The following is a 14,936-nucleotide window of genomic DNA, read 5'->3' as shown; positions in this document are numbered from 1 at the left end:
CACCGAACACCTCCACCCCCCAACGCAGCAATCCAAAATGCCACCAACCTCAACCCCAGCCACAGGAGAAGCCGAAGCCGAAGCCGAAGCCCCCGCCTCGCCCTCGCCCCCGCCCGCGCCGCCCATCGCGCAGACGCCCGGGCCGCGCGCAAAGAAATTCATCGAAGTGTACGAGCTCGCGCTGAGCCGCACCCTCGCGTCGGTGTCGTACGCTTCCTTCGCGGCCTGCTTCCCGTCGATCGCGGCGCAGGCGCCCGCCGCGCTGAAGGGCATGCACGGCAGCATGGTGGGCCGGCTGGAGGCCTTCGCCCGCGACGAGTTCGAGACGATCCTCGCGGAGAGGAACGTCGTCGAGAGGCTGAACCTGTTGGAGGATCTGATTGCCGAGGGGAGGCGGAGGAAGGCGAGGGGGGAGCAGGAGGAGGAGGAGGAGGGCAGGGCAGGGGGAGAGGCTGGGAGGGTGAGGGAGAGGGTGATGTGAGTATGGGTCTCTTCTTCTTCTTCTTCTTCCAGAATCAGTGTCTTTTGAGGGCCTGGGAAGGTGGAGGGACTGTGTTTTGTCGCACGGGTGGGAGATCGATGTTTTCATCATTGATTCTTTCTGTTTATTTACTATTTCATCCTCTCCCCTCTCGAAACCTCACTAATCCCATCGGTCAACAAAGACCGCATACCCTCCCCGCGGCCTCTCTCCTCCGCTCCCACACCACCCCACTACACCAGTCGCAGCAATCGCACCTAAACGCCAAGCTTCAAACCACAGAGTCGCAGAACGCGACGTTGATTGAAGAGGTCCGGAGACAGAGGGCCGAGATTGAAGAGCTGTTGAAGCTCGGCGAGATTCTGGTCGGGGATCTGGAGGGTGCAGGCGGTAGGCTGGGGGAGAGAGGGGAGGAGCTTGCGAGGACAGGACGAGAGGCTGAAAGCGTGTTGGATGAGAGTTAGGGCAAAGTGGCTTCGCGCTCGCTTGGGATGCTGGCGCTTAGTGGACATGTGCAAGGCAATCTGTGGGATGGGTAGTCACAGGAGTCACAGGTCGGCGTTCAGGGTGTGTTCTGGAGGCATTGACGGATATACCAGGATTGGAATGGGCGAGGCGAGTAGAAGTGGATACAGCAGAAGTGAATATGCTTAGAAAGGAGTAGAAATTTGGGCGGAGGGATTGCCACTAATTTCCTTCTCCAACATCGTTCTGTTTTCCTGATAAATGAGGTATAAATACAAATATGCTAGTGGTTTGCAATCTCAAACGCCATCAACAAGGCACTGACCCTTTCTTCGCTCAACGTGTGCTCAATGTCTGCCCGAGACTGGCCTAGTGACAAAAATGGGAACTACCCCAAGGAGCCAAGATGTGAGGAAAATTCCTAGAGTCCTAGGCTCTGGTAAAAATCCTATTCCGTCTAACAGCCGACCCACCAGTCAATTCCTTCCCCTCAAGCTCCCCATAATCAGGAGGCTGATATCTCTCCAGCTTCCCCGTGGCCAAGTCCACGATCCATTGCTTTCCCTTCACAATTACCAGATTACTCTTCCTGGGACTGCGGAGGGTGAGGATAGCCATACAACGTTTCGCATACAACATGTCGTAAAAAGGTGTCCACTGGTGTTCAGGTCGCCATTTACCATCAGAAGTTATGGAGGGATTGGGAGTCGCGGCTGCTGTGAGGTTCAGGTGCGTAGTAGAATAAATGGCCTGACGTGCCCTTGAGAACAGGTTTGGCCGGGATTCTGATTGCGTGGGAGATGAAACGGCAATCGAAGGAGGGGTGCAAGACGATTCTGTTTCCTCGGCAAAGGTCTCGATGTCTTCTTGGGTCGTGGACGTATCTGCATTGTCCACGCTCGCCTCGCCTAGCCGGGGAAACTGGCTCGAGATAATTTCTTCTTGTTCCCGGACTAAATTTGCGTCGGGCCGAACAGTTGAAATCCTAGCTCTTGCGCGTCTGCGGGTTCTTCGAGGGATGGAAATATCGCGGGGGATTTCCCGGTCATCGAGGGGTGGTGCGAGGTCGATAGCAGCGAAGAGGGACTGGAGCCACGTAACAAAAGTTTCAATCTTGTTACAAGAGAGGAGAAACTGGTCCGTCTCGGCGCGAACGCGTATCACGAAGGGCTTCCTGTCGAATGTGAGTTATTACATTGTGTTGAAGGTACATTGGAAGGTGCATCGAAGGTCTTTAGCTGGTCCGACAGCGTCGAGAAACCTCATGATGTGTACTTACTTGATATAATCAGCAGCAATGCCAACATCCGCATACTGAAGATTGTAGCTCTTCAAGAAAGAGCCTTTCTTGGAGGAAATCGAGCTTCCCAGCTTCTCGCCATCATCCTTCCCAAGGAATAGCGAATGGCCTTTCAGTTTATGAAATTTCAACGCCGTCCCCTGCAATGTGGCCAGCACCTTGTACCAGGTCCTATCTCTAGCTTTCTGTACAACGCCCTCGAGCTCCATCTTCTTGGAGAACACATTCTGTATGCTGATAGCACTCGAGTAGGCTGGAAGGATCTCGCGGCCTTCGTCTTCGCGCGGCTGAATATTATATTTTCGACGGAGAATCGGAGGATCGAGGAGGCTATCGTAGGAGGGAGGCTCCCCGGGCAGATCTACCGGAGTATCTCCGTCTTGCTGGTGGCACTCGTCCATGCTGTACTGAGTCGACAAAGGGAAATTGGCAGTAGGTTGACTCCTGGTGTTTGCACTGCAAGAACATCAACTATTGAAAATATTGTGGCCGGCGATATTCACTCCCATTGCCAACGTGGCCAGCCGAGAGTCAAAATATACCTAGCTAGGTTTTGAAGCATAGGCCGAGTCGGTCGGACATGATCTCGGGCAGCAGAGAATCCAAAGTCAGCACAGGCCTGGCCGCTTCGTGTATCCCACAACAGAGAAAGTCAAGGCTCTTTTCCGCTGGCCGTAAGTGGTAGGGGGAAAAGGTGCGTAGAGAAGAGAGAGATGGTAATAACAAGAGGAAATCGCAGAAGATTGGGAACCGCCGCGAACAGATTCGACATCTCTTTTGTCCTGGCTGGCGGGTAGGCAGGAGAGGAAGAGAGGAATAGAGGAATGGAACCTGTCGGGCCGCCGGAATGGCAGAAGAGGTGCGTGGCGTAGCAATGGCATGGCACGCACGACATGGGCATGTCTGGTGTCTGGTGTCTGGTGTGTGAGCATTTATCCGGTCAGATATGCCCACGAGTCTGCTTGCTCGATTATTGTAGGAAGTGGAGTGCAAGAATGAACGTTGGGGTGGATCTGCGGGGACTGCTTTATCCATACTTGGTTACCGGTACTACCGGTACCGGTACGTACTGTAGGTACTATAACAAGCGAACAGCCTGCAGAAGCTTAATTCAGAGGTTGCATCGTCCGTTCCTCTCAAGGGGCAATGTATTATATGTGAGTAACCCTTGATTTCCTATATATGATTGTCGTTCGGCTCTGGTAGGTCTGTTTCATCCCTTCGCCTTCGGTGGGTGAAGCTTGCTTGCTCGCTCTTTACTGCTTGTGCACTTACTGTACGCAAGAGGCAGGTTGGAAAGAGCAAGATTCATTCAGGTACCGAATTCACATCTATCTTTTGTATCAGCCAGCCGCCGAAGCTCATCCAATAGGTATCGGATTCTCACATATAAAGACTTGTCGGTCCTATGTCGCTTTTTGTATTTTTGGGCAGCAGATCTAGAATCTGCAGCGAGTCCAGCGCGGGAACACATACATACCCCGGCATACCCTTCCTAGCATGTAATATGGGGAAAAAGAGGTAAAAAGAAACCAGAGGCTACCTTAAGGGACCCCCGGGAGCCAAGTCAGCTCCCAGATATTTAATTTCTAAATCTCCTTTTCAAAATAGGTAGGTGCTTCTCTGCTTCCCCCTCCTTCAGTAAGCTGGGCTCCTGTTCCAAAATTCCACAGCTCTGGGGTCAGACCAGCGCAATTTCGATGCCATCCCTATATAATATGCTGAATTCGTAGCCAGTCAGTTTACATTCCAGTTATTTGGTTTGGAGCCTTGATTCGTAGCACTAAGCTTATGCAACGAGTGGGATGGGCGGAGACTGAGGCCGAGTGACTTAGCTGAGTTCATCCCTTTTTGGTATATTCGGGGCTCAGGTCCTCTACAACATGCACTCTTACCGCAGCGGACAGAGCCTAGAGGGTGGCTATAATAGTATGGGTGCGATAATTATATCAAAGAATTTGGGTCATTGAGAGGCTGGGTCATTGAGCTGGGCCACGAGTTCACTTTCAGTTGTAGGAAATCACATCACAAAGGTGAACAGCAAAGCTTTGATATGTAGCTTCCATTTGCCTCTAGTGTACTATCATACCCTCGCAAAGAAATCGGAACGGAACTTTGAATCATCAGTCGAGTTCTCATAAACATTGGAACAGCAGAACTTACACAGTGTAAGTGGAAGGATTCTAGTTACAGGCGTGATCACGGATCGAATTTTGTCTTAGAATCTGAAGATCTCCTACTGGAAGTTAGTAAATATATGGTAGGACCAGGAAGCACTCTTACCCATCGCAAGAGCTCACTTCATCATAATGCCACTCAATTTCTGTAATCGTATCATTCTCGAAGGCTGGAAGTTCGTTGCAGAATCGAAAGCTGAACTGGTGATTGTTAGATGTGGACGAAATCAGCATTTCGGGTTTCGACTCACTCAGAACAAGTCAGATCATCTTTGATTGTATCGAAAACTTTAGGAGATCGACCTGTATGCTAATCAGCTATGCTCCCTTTTTCATTAACTTGAACTTACATGCTGCGATTATGCAAGAGTGGGAGGAAGGACGCGATAGTCTCGATCCTTCTCGGGCAATTCGGGCAGACGGGGAGAGTTGACCATCCAGCCAACAGATAAGCTCATCATTCCTAGGAATACCATGAAGAAAACGGAAAGGATGATGACCTTGCTCGGGTTCTTCAGGTACTTCTTCTTCATCCATTGACCGATCTTTACGAACAATCGTTGCAGGCGGGGGCGTCTAGCTGGATCGGCAGGTTGGGGGATCTCTGAGTCCTTAAGAGTAGAGGCGGAGGTGAAGTTTGTGGGTGGGCGGCAGAGAGTGGAGGTTAGGCTGTACGTAGAGATATCTTGGTTCAGAGTCAGCTAGCACGTACATAAACACAATAGTAAACAAACTTACTGCCAAGCTCGACATCAGCATTAGCGTCAGCGACGGTGCTGCCGACTTCGTTCTTTGGGATTGCAGACATTGTTGCAGTTCGGGTTGATGGTTACTCTGGGTTCGATGTTATTGTTGTAAGGTACGAGACTGAATTGAATATTCGAGTGGAAGTCGAGGTTTATAAAGTAGCAGCCATAGGTCTAGTTCGGTTAATGGCGCTAGACGCTCACGTGCTTTTGGGAGCTATTCGTTACCCAACGTTACCGCTTTGAAGGGTTTTATCGTCAGCGCTTTTAAGAAGATGGGGGAAACCTGGCCCCTTTGTCGGTCAAAGTTTGAAAGATGGAATTTAAGAGGGCCTTAGATGGTATAGTAGTATTGGTGGTTTTGATTCACGTCTGGCGGGCTGCAGGTCAGCGCCTTGGATAGAGACAGCAGCGGATTATACATCCAAAGGTCAAGTGCTTTATTGCTCCAAGCACACGGCCATTCACTGCAAGGCAGAGATTCAGACAGCGGGGACAAGAACGGGACATTATATCAACGCGATGGAATCGGCGTGCAGCTTCCAAAGAGGGTAGCAGGCTTCCTTCCTTCCTTCCTTGAACATTAGCATCAAAAACACGACTAAGAAGGCACAAGTGCCAGCTTTCTTCAACAGAGAGCATGACTTGGTTCTGCCATCTCGCAGCGGCTCTTCGTCCTCGGCGCTCTTTCTATCTGTCACTACGAAACACTCGATACTCGATACTCGATACTCGACGCTGGACTCGGACGTCAGCAGAAATCACTTCCAACCCCAAACCGAATTTCAGCATACGCGTTTTAAATCATACATCACAATTACCCGCGGTTTTTCTGTGACAACGATCCGTCCACGTTGGTGGACATATAGCGGATGCCCGAGCAAACACAGCAGCGACGGATACCTCAACTCTTACGTGCTCAGCCTCAACGATCGTCCATCGGTTCTGGCATACCCGATTCTGCGAACATGAACCCTACACAGGCTTTGGAAGCTGCAATGAAGAAGATATGGCAAACGTCAGACGATAGGGAGGTGGGTTCCTGGTCATAATCTGGCTGGCTTCTAACTAATTTTGCTGAGAATCAGAAGCCTCGAAGCACGGCCCGGGCCGGACGAAGAGATATGAATGATAGGGAGCCACCTACCATGGAGGGTATCGCCCAATACATCGCTACCCTCAGACAAGAGGTCAAGAACAAGCGGGCCAGCCCCGAATCTAGTGACGAGAGGCCACCATACAAGAAAAACAGAACCCAGAAGTCCGAGGATCAAGTGCATGAGGTAAATTTGCTCCGAATCTCATTTTTTAAGATGAATGAAGACCAACAGCTTGCAAAGGGGCAAAGACTTGGATCAACCCCGGACATTAATCTGCGAGGCAGCCCTCGCCCAAGCATAGCGACAACATCCCGCGCCGATCGCACGTGAGGCCTGGCGAGAGAGCAGTCAGCACCGGAATCGATCGAGGCAGAGCTATCGTAGGACGAAAAGACAATTCCAAGGTCATGATAATCATACGCAAAGAGGCAAATGATCCAATTCGCGGATGGACTCCTGTACCAGAAGAGAAGTTCGAATACAAGCATGAAATTTCGGACTGGAAGGACAAGGGCCAGATCCTCAAGCTCAATAAGTGGCGCGCGGCCATCTTCCACAAGTATTTTGCTCCGTTGAAGATTCACGTATGGCTAGATTCCGAGAAGCTTCTCGTACAAGCTCTCCTGCGAGAAGGTCTGGAAGATCCGGAAGCAGTCTTAGAGGCGTACCACAGTAGGATGACCGCTGTCCAGCGAGCTGGAGAAAGGACTATCAAAGGGTTACCACTTTTTTTGAAAGAAGATCGAATCCCCCCGCGTCGGACTTTGGGCTCAATCAAAGAAATTATCAAGCTTTGCAAAACGGAGGAGAAGGGGGCAGTGAGTCAGACCAGGCCGACGAAATGAAAGTAACGAGTCGGACAAGGCGGACGAGATGGTAGGAGTAGGCGGGGCAGAGCAAGTTGTCGCTACGGAAGTTGGATAGACGCTGGAACTTGGATATCGACCTGTTATTTGAAGCGCGATGATTCTGGATGAATTTGTTCGTCTTAAGCAGCCAGCAAATGTAAGCAGCAATGAACTTCTTCTGGAACACTGATCACACCCCGGAGGAAATGCCGTAAATGACACAGTTGCCAGAGCAGGCTGGTATGCTCGGGAAGTCGAAATCTGGATTTTAAAGGGGTCTGAATTACCAAAACACCAGTACGAATTTCTATAAAGTGAGACTTTGATGACTAGAGAGTTAAAGGCCAGGAGGGAGCTCTGACATGTTGTGAAGGTTGGTCAAACTAGCCAATTAGCGAGGATCTAAAAAAAATTGGCAACTTCATTCAGCCAAGATCGCCAATCATTCCGCAGCGAAAAATCTGTTCCCTGCATAAATTCTCCTATTACTGTATAAAAGGGTCAAAATGCAAAACATCGAGCGAAGGTCGTACTGGGGCTCGAACCCAGGACTCGGGAAAGTTCTTTGCAGAACATGATTCTGATATGAAGTCAAAATCCCACGTGCTAACCGCTACACTATACAACCGTAATTGAATGACATCCTTACTCTCTGAATGCGGAATTATATTCACTTTGCTAATTCACGCATGAAACGGGGCATGATCGACTCCGACTACTCTTTCTTATTTATATATCTCTATCTAGATTCTAGACCACTGATATAGTATTTAGTAATTCTACTCCAAGAACAATGATTGATGATCCCCTAAAAGCTAATATCGAAAGGGGAAAACTACTTCAGTATCACGTTTGACATGTCTTGGCATTAGACGAACCTGTACATCGTATCAACGAATATGTTCTCCGTATCTTATCTCACTCAACGTGCATCTTCGACCCTGTGACAGCAGTTACGTCCAGCTTATCACTAGGCGGCCAGTTTGCCAGACATTATGCTAGGAATCATCGGAGCCGTCCGGAATCTGGAATACTTCGAAGCTAATATCAACAAGACCTGCCGAAGATACATCAGAAGACTTCAAACTCGACATTAAGAACGGCGGCTTGGACGTGGCTCATTGATCCCAGCGCCAGGCATGGAAAAGCTACCCAGCGTTCGCTCCCTCGCGGTCGACCAAGCGCAGATCGCAAATATATTCCCACTCCCGGTCTCCAAATTGGATTTCCCACCGATGGATAGGTTGCTCAATCTGTGCGTCTCCCCCCCCCCACCCCGAATCTTAAAATCGCAAAAGATCTCAGACTTCACGAAAAGCACTATTTCTATGGCCGATAGAATTATGCAAAGGACTGAGGAGGTTGCGCCATCACTGCAGGAGGATCGTCCTGGTCCTTCAATGGCGAAGACATGGCTACCGCCGAGATGTCGCGGGAGGTACCCCAAGACGAATATGACACGAGGGACTGGCATACGCCGAACGAACGCTGATTAGCTGCAGAGATCTAGCAACTTCCTGTCTCACCGAAGGCGGCAAAGATGCAACATAGGAGCTCAGAGCTGCGTGTGAAGCCAAAGCGTATTGAGCTCATGTGTTGCTATCGGAGGATTCATTCTCCCCCCCTCCCCCGTAAGGATATTCCGCGGCCGCAAGGCGCTCGCTGTGCTGTGTGGGAGATCGACCACACACAGAGCAAATGAGATGGTGCAGTAGAAACGACACTTGGCACGGATGGGGGGGGGGGGGGGGGGGGGGGGGGGGGGGGGGGGGGGGGGGGGGGGGGTTCCACCGCCGGGAGGACAGGAGTCCTGGTTTATGAAGGTAACAGGTCACAGAAACTTATCTGCTGGATCGGGATATTCTAGAGTCAGCCCGATTTCAAGTCACCCGAGTCGAGCGGTGTAATTAGATCGAACTTCGTCTCCTGCAATTCATGGCCAAGCGAGCCAGTCAGTCTCGGCAAAAGTAAATAAAAACAAAAGACCATTTCCATCCACGCAGCTTCCTCCTCCGGCGTGTGCGTATGTGAGAAGGAACAGGCCCAGCTAGCTGTATGCGATGTACATATGTTGATATATATCCCTAGCAAAATTGGACAAGAATGCACAATGTGGACGAATGACAAGTATCTGGTTGTTATGTCTTGCAGAAGGATTGATACAATGTCATGCAAATACAATAGCGCCTAGATGAAACATCGTAGACAGTCTTCTCGCGTCCATATTCAAGACATCTGCTTTTGTGCCCCCTATAAACAAGGCATCCCAGACTCATCATCATTACCTTCTTGCTCAACCTCAAGGAACGCCCCAACACCGGCCCTTGCCAAAGCCATTCCAGCCACACCATTTCCCATGCATCCCACAAACCCAGAAATTCCCCAAGCTTAGTCCTTCATCTGAACATCGGCCTTCTCTTCCTCCGTAGAGCTCTTCCCCAAGTTCTTCAACAGGTAACTCCTCTTGAAGTACTCGTTAGGATGGACAAGAGTCTCCAGCTGCGAAGTCGTCCAGGTACCATCATCCTTGACTCTCTTGATCTCTTGTTTATGCACATAATCGAATACCCTAGCAAGAAATTTAGCATTGTATAGAGCCATACGGGTGCCACAGGGGAAAGTGTCTTACCTGTTACAAGCCAGATGATACTTCATCTTCTCCTTGTCCTCCTTGACCCCCCTCAACACCTCCTGATCCTTGATACCTACGGCCTGCAATAGCCCGGTCAGATTATCCACACTGAAGTGCCTATACGGACATCCATGCGCCTCTCCGGGTCCAGGCGGATGTTCCGTCAGAATCTTCTGGCACGAGAACGGGCTGTACCCATTCCCTCTCCTGTTAGAATCGCCGCCTACATCACCATAGGCGTGACGAACGTTGTATCTGTATTCCTTGTTGAATACGTCGTCGGTGATCTTGCTGAATGAGGAGCGCCAGAAGACGAGACATTCTTCGAGGTTGAGGCCAATACCTTTGAGGAAGAGCGTGTATTGGAGACGACCGTAGTGCTTGAGATGAGCGTCGCGGCGGAGCGAGCGGTGCAGGTTTTGCATGCAGAGCGGGAAGGAGGAAGAGAGGGTGTCGATGTTTCGTGCTGAGATGTCGGCACCAGGAAGAGCGGTTGCCGAGCTTGAGTAGTTCGCATCTGGGGTAGTGAAGTTCTGGGAAAGATGGGCTAGGATAGGCGTTAGGCGGTCGTCCTCGTCGAGCCGGGGAAGGGCACGAGATGTCATCTTGTAGAGTGAGCACAATCCCATATCAATCAGAACCAAAGCATACCTCAAGAGCCTTCTCCAGCCGAGTAGTGAATTCCGCCACAACCATGGACAGCTGTTCCTTACCAGGAACATACGCCTTCCCACCCTTCACAAACACCCTCCTATGCTCTACCAACTCGGGCACTCTCTCCCAGTCGACCTTGAAGTAACTCTCCTCCTCGATCCTCTTCGGGTATCCTCCACCCGCAGCCCTCAACTCCTCCGCGTACTCCCTCCTCTCATCATCACTCACGGTCTCCCAGTCCAAATTTAAGCTCTCCACAAACAACTGCCGTTCCCTCAAGTCATCAGCCTGAAACCTCAGCCGGAAGAGCATAGACTCGACGCGCGAAAACCGTCTCCGCAGATCCTCTGTTGACGCAAACGCAAGCCGCAGAATGAAATGACTGTAGTGGTCCTTCTGTCTCTCGGACTGTATAGCCATGGATCCGGATGTAGAGGTCGCGAGCGGTAAATACTTGTCAAGTAAGGGTTTCATGTGCGTTGCTGTCTCGGTGGGGGATTTGTTCCGAAAGGAGCAGGCTTCGAGTTCGGCCAGGACTGTGTCCATTAGCAGCCGAGTCAGGTCTATGTGGTTGCAGAGACATACTTCGCAGACGATCGATAGCCCACTGCTCGAACTGCTCGAGCGTAATGTCTGCCGTGGGCGGGGTGACATAAAAGTTCAATCTGTGGTGGTATTCGAGATTCTGGTATGCGGGCGTCGCGAATTGCTTTTTCCTGTAGTCCATCCCCTTCCTCTTTGAATCGATACGTGCGAAGTCTTGTCTGATCATGATGGCGGTTTTTGGTGTATCTCGTGTGAAATGCTGAAGTCTGTTGGGCACTCGTACAAGATCGGTCGGACGCGGAAGAAATTCGAGGGACGTGATTCAGACGCGGTTCGACGCGCCAGGAAGAGCGGGTCCAATCAATGTAGCCGAGCCGGCGAAATGATAAGTGGAATTGCAGCAGATGATAAGGTAGTAATAGTCAGTGCGCTGACTTTGTGACCTGCGGGCTCTCGGTCATAATCAAGACAAGCAAGTGTCTCAAGTCAAGCAAGTGTCCCACTTCAAATTGCTATTCTATAGTAAATCGCATACAATTCTATTACACTTGCAATAGCTATTTTTCCCTTAACATTTCTTTAATTATGCTTCCGCAAACTTCAAAAGCTCTTGTAGCTCTTAATTATTACGGCCGCTATGCTACTAAAAAAGAATACGACCGCGCCTTTCAAGAAGCGCGCGATTAGGCCTTAGAAGATATGGAAACCGATAATAAAAAAATAAAACGACCGAAAAGCGAATGTGCTGCTACGTCAGCACGTATATTCGGAGTCAAAGAACTTGCTTTACGAAAAGCTGTATACCGAGCTAAAAAGAAAAAGCGCAATCTTATTACAAGTCAATTCAATCGATAAAAAGGAAATAATCAGATTTTATTGCAAGAGCAAAAAGAAGCGATCCGACAATATTGCTACGAGCAATAAGAGCTTGGTTTAAAAGCAACTCTTTTAATAGTACGCGCTAGAATCAATCATTTAAGAGCAATAAGTATTATTATTTTATTTTATTTATAATTATCAAATCGCTTTTAACGTCGTATAAAAACAATAGCTTTCTCTTTCTCTTGTGTTGGATTGCTTCTAAGCGATTGGGAATATATATTCGTAAGGTCGTAACGGTCGTCAAAGTACTTGCAATTGCAAAACACTCGGTTAATAAGGTATCTGAATTCTGTCTGCTCCTTAAGGCTCAAGGGAGCTGATTCCTTCTATACTATTAAAAGGAATTACGTGCACTAGCTAGCTAATAAGTTTACTTGTCAAGTTAAGGGTCCCTTAACTGCTAATATGCTAAGCGAAGCATGCCAAGTGGCTCGTAAACCATAGTTCACGGGTGAGCTTCTTTAATTACTACTATTACTACTACTACTAGCTAAAGTCGATATAGATATATCGACACCGGCAACTTTCTTTTTAGCAAATAATGCTTTATTAACTACTATATCGATCGAAAAAAGAAAGAAAGTAATTAAATAAAAAAAAAACAATCTCCTTTTTCTTTTTATAGCGGCCTTTCCATTTATCTATCGACTTACACTCTTAAGGTATTAGTCAAAACTAGCTCTTGCAAAAAGATATTAGCTTCGATTTTAATTATAGCGTTAGCAAGGTTAGATTTGCTTCCGATCTAGCGTACTTTAAAAAGCTCTCGCTTTTCGTATGACTCTCGAATAGCTATAATATCGATTATTAAGCGCTTCTCTTTAATAGTCCTTAGTTTTACTATGCACTCGTAAAGCGAATAAGAGTTAATGCATACGATTATAAGAAAATTAAGGATTCTTAGCTAAGCTATGATTTAAGCAAAAGTAATCGATATAGCAATAGCTATATCGATACTTAAGGATATCGCGTATAGCTTAAAAGCTAATATTGCTTTTATCACCTTCTTGCACTTTTATAACACTTAATATAAGATGTTACTCGTTAAAGTGAACTCGTTTTTATTTACGTAAGCCTTATTGCTAAAAATAGCTACGAAACCGATTTAAAAACTAAAGTTAGCGTTATTAGCAAACGCTCCGTCTACGAATACAAAAAGCTTCGCAGTCTTTAAGTCTAAAGGCACGTAATAAATCCTTCGAGTTAAGTAATCGATCAGCTATTAAATCACTTTATTAAAGGCTTTATAATCCTCGTCTTTCGGTTCTTAGTGCTAAGCGGCTATCGATAAAGCGCAAGATGCCTTTAAATAGCAAATAGTAGCTAAATACGCCTTTCGAGCACGTTGCTTCAAGTACTCTTTAGCTCGTATAGCTAAATCGAGCTTGATCACTACAAGCCTTTTACCCTGCCTTTTTTGCTTAACTAATAGTCCGAACCCTTCCTTATTTAAAGATAACTTGCATTTATTAAAAATCATTAGCTCGGCGTATATAAAGGTTTCTATTTCTTTGCTCCTTAGCTTAGATTTAACCAGCTCCTTCTCTTTTTTTATCTTTATAGCTAAATTAACAACCATAAGAACATCATCCGTTTATAAAGCAGCTATTTTTAATTGATCTTTATTAATTAATATAAAAAGGCAAAAATCAAAGCTCGATTGCTTTATCTCGAAGTTATCTGTAAAATGCTTTAAAAAACGCTTATACTAATGCGTTCTTGCTTCGAGGATCTTATATAAAAAGCCAATCATAAGGAACAAAGTGCCGAAAGGAAATCGATAAGTGATCTTCTTAAGTGGTCGCACGACGATTATTCAAATAAGCTTCGTGCTTAATTAAATGTAAGCTTAAATGATATCTTTGTTATAAACTTAATACTCGTAATCCTTTATTAAAGAAAAAGCTAAAGCATAATAAAGTCTTTAGCCCGCTCGCTGCACCGTAAATGATTCGATAAGTACTTTCGTTTTGCTTTTATTTTAAAAAGCTTAAACTATTATACGAAACTTCTTATATAACGTAAGTGTTCTTTTGCTTTTAATCTTATTAATAAACTTAAATCCGAAGATCTTAGCGCCTTTAGCGCGTAAGTCGATGCTCGAGATCACTTAAAAGATGCTTTAAGCTATTAATCTAATTAATTCTTTTGCTTTAAACTTTTGAAATAATGCTTCGGAATTCTTAATGATTCCTTCGGCTCGTAGCTTAGCTAAAAGCTTATAGTCTCGGCGTTTTTTATCGATAATCAACACCTCGGAGTCTTTAATAAATAAAACGTAAAAATCGCTTTTTTTTTCGTCGAGCACGATCAAGATATTAAAATCGTACTTTTAATAAAGTATCTAAACTATTAGTATTATTAACTTTTAAAGATTAGCAAATTAAAGGTTAAAAGGGCTATTTGTTAATTTTAACGAGCTCTTTGAATTAAGCGACCTCGGTAGATTAAGCGAATATTAAAGTTTAAGCGAATTTCGTATTTCTAATTCTTTTTCGCTTTCGCTTTAATTATCTTTTACCTCTTCTTCTACCTTTTTTTTTACTTCTGCTTCAAGTACTTGCAACTCCTTTAACAGCTTTTCAACTTTAAAATAATAAGGTTTTATTAAAGTTGACTTAAATTCCGTAGGCCTCGGACAAGCCATTATGCACGTATGCCCTTGCTTGCTAAGCAGCTAAAAAGGGCCTTTTTACCTTTGGTTTTCCCGCTATACGAGCATTCGTAAGCTAATAAGAAAGTTTAAAGTATGCTCCGTAATTAAGCTATTCTTCTTTTTAAGCGCGTCCTTAACCTACTTCGCAGCGTAGCATTTTCGTACTTCTTTTATAGCTTTATTAATAGCAGCAGCACGCTTTTAAATAAACGCGGCAAATCGATCTTGCTTCGTTAGCCTCGATAAGGTCTTAAAAACGAAAAGTATAAAAACTAAGCTATTAGGTCTAGCTATATCGTTAATAGCTTTAATAGCCATTTAAAGCCGGTCTTCTCTTAAAGCTTTTAGAAGCTCTTTTATAACGATCTTAAAAGCGCGTCGCACAAAGACGTAGTAGCGTTCTACTAGCCCGACGCTATAATAAGCTTCTATAAGTATCTGCTTTAAAA

The 14,936-nt window shown here is 46.6% G+C and overlaps 5 protein-coding genes across 5 annotated transcripts; 2 read left to right on the top strand and 3 right to left on the bottom strand.

Annotated features, from left to right (window-relative positions):
• Positions 1-37: 37 nt before the first annotated feature.
• L3040_000887 (uncharacterized protein) lies at positions 38-945 on the top strand (the record flags this gene model as incomplete). Its single annotated transcript, XM_066155353.1, has 2 exons — positions 38-477; positions 666-945. The coding sequence occupies 2 exons, from the start codon at positions 38-40 to the stop codon at positions 943-945; spliced, it is 720 nt and encodes a 239-aa protein (XP_066013378.1).
• A 430-nt stretch (positions 946-1,375) lies between these two features.
• On the bottom strand, positions 1,376-2,808 carry L3040_000886 (uncharacterized protein; the record flags this gene model as incomplete). Its single annotated transcript, XM_007288015.2, has 3 exons — positions 1,376-2,120; positions 2,226-2,702; positions 2,789-2,808. 3 exons carry the CDS (start codon positions 2,806-2,808, stop codon positions 1,376-1,378), a joined length of 1,242 nt encoding a protein of 413 aa, XP_007288077.2.
• Positions 2,809-4,318: 1,510 nt separating this feature from the next.
• L3040_000885 (uncharacterized protein) lies at positions 4,319-5,231 on the bottom strand (the record flags this gene model as incomplete). The annotated part of the gene is made up of 7 exons (XM_066155352.1): positions 4,319-4,359; positions 4,410-4,429; positions 4,547-4,624; positions 4,675-4,726; positions 4,774-4,886; positions 4,979-5,108; positions 5,162-5,231. The coding sequence occupies 7 exons, from the start codon at positions 5,229-5,231 to the stop codon at positions 4,319-4,321; spliced, it is 504 nt and encodes a 167-aa protein (XP_066013377.1).
• Positions 5,232-6,137: 906 nt separating this feature from the next.
• On the top strand, positions 6,138-7,114 carry L3040_000884 (uncharacterized protein; the record flags this gene model as incomplete). Its single annotated transcript, XM_007288017.2, has 3 exons — positions 6,138-6,203; positions 6,258-6,452; positions 6,554-7,114. 3 exons carry the CDS (start codon positions 6,138-6,140, stop codon positions 7,112-7,114), a joined length of 822 nt encoding a protein of 273 aa, XP_007288079.2.
• Positions 7,115-9,505: 2,391 nt separating this feature from the next.
• Positions 9,506-11,175, bottom strand: L3040_000883 (uncharacterized protein; the record flags this gene model as incomplete). The annotated part of the gene is made up of 4 exons (XM_007288018.1): positions 9,506-9,686; positions 9,747-10,354; positions 10,401-10,939; positions 10,989-11,175. 4 exons carry the CDS (start codon positions 11,173-11,175, stop codon positions 9,506-9,508), a joined length of 1,515 nt encoding a protein of 504 aa, XP_007288080.1.
• Positions 11,176-14,936: the final 3,761 nt, after the last annotated feature.

The sequence above is a fragment of the Drepanopeziza brunnea genome (assembly GCF_022702325.1).
Source record: "Drepanopeziza brunnea f. sp. 'multigermtubi' strain 214-2 chromosome Unknown ctg1, whole genome shotgun sequence".
Lineage (NCBI taxonomy): Eukaryota > Fungi > Ascomycota > Leotiomycetes > Helotiales > Drepanopezizaceae > Drepanopeziza > Drepanopeziza brunnea.
This window is presented reverse-complemented; position numbering and strand designations above follow the sequence as displayed.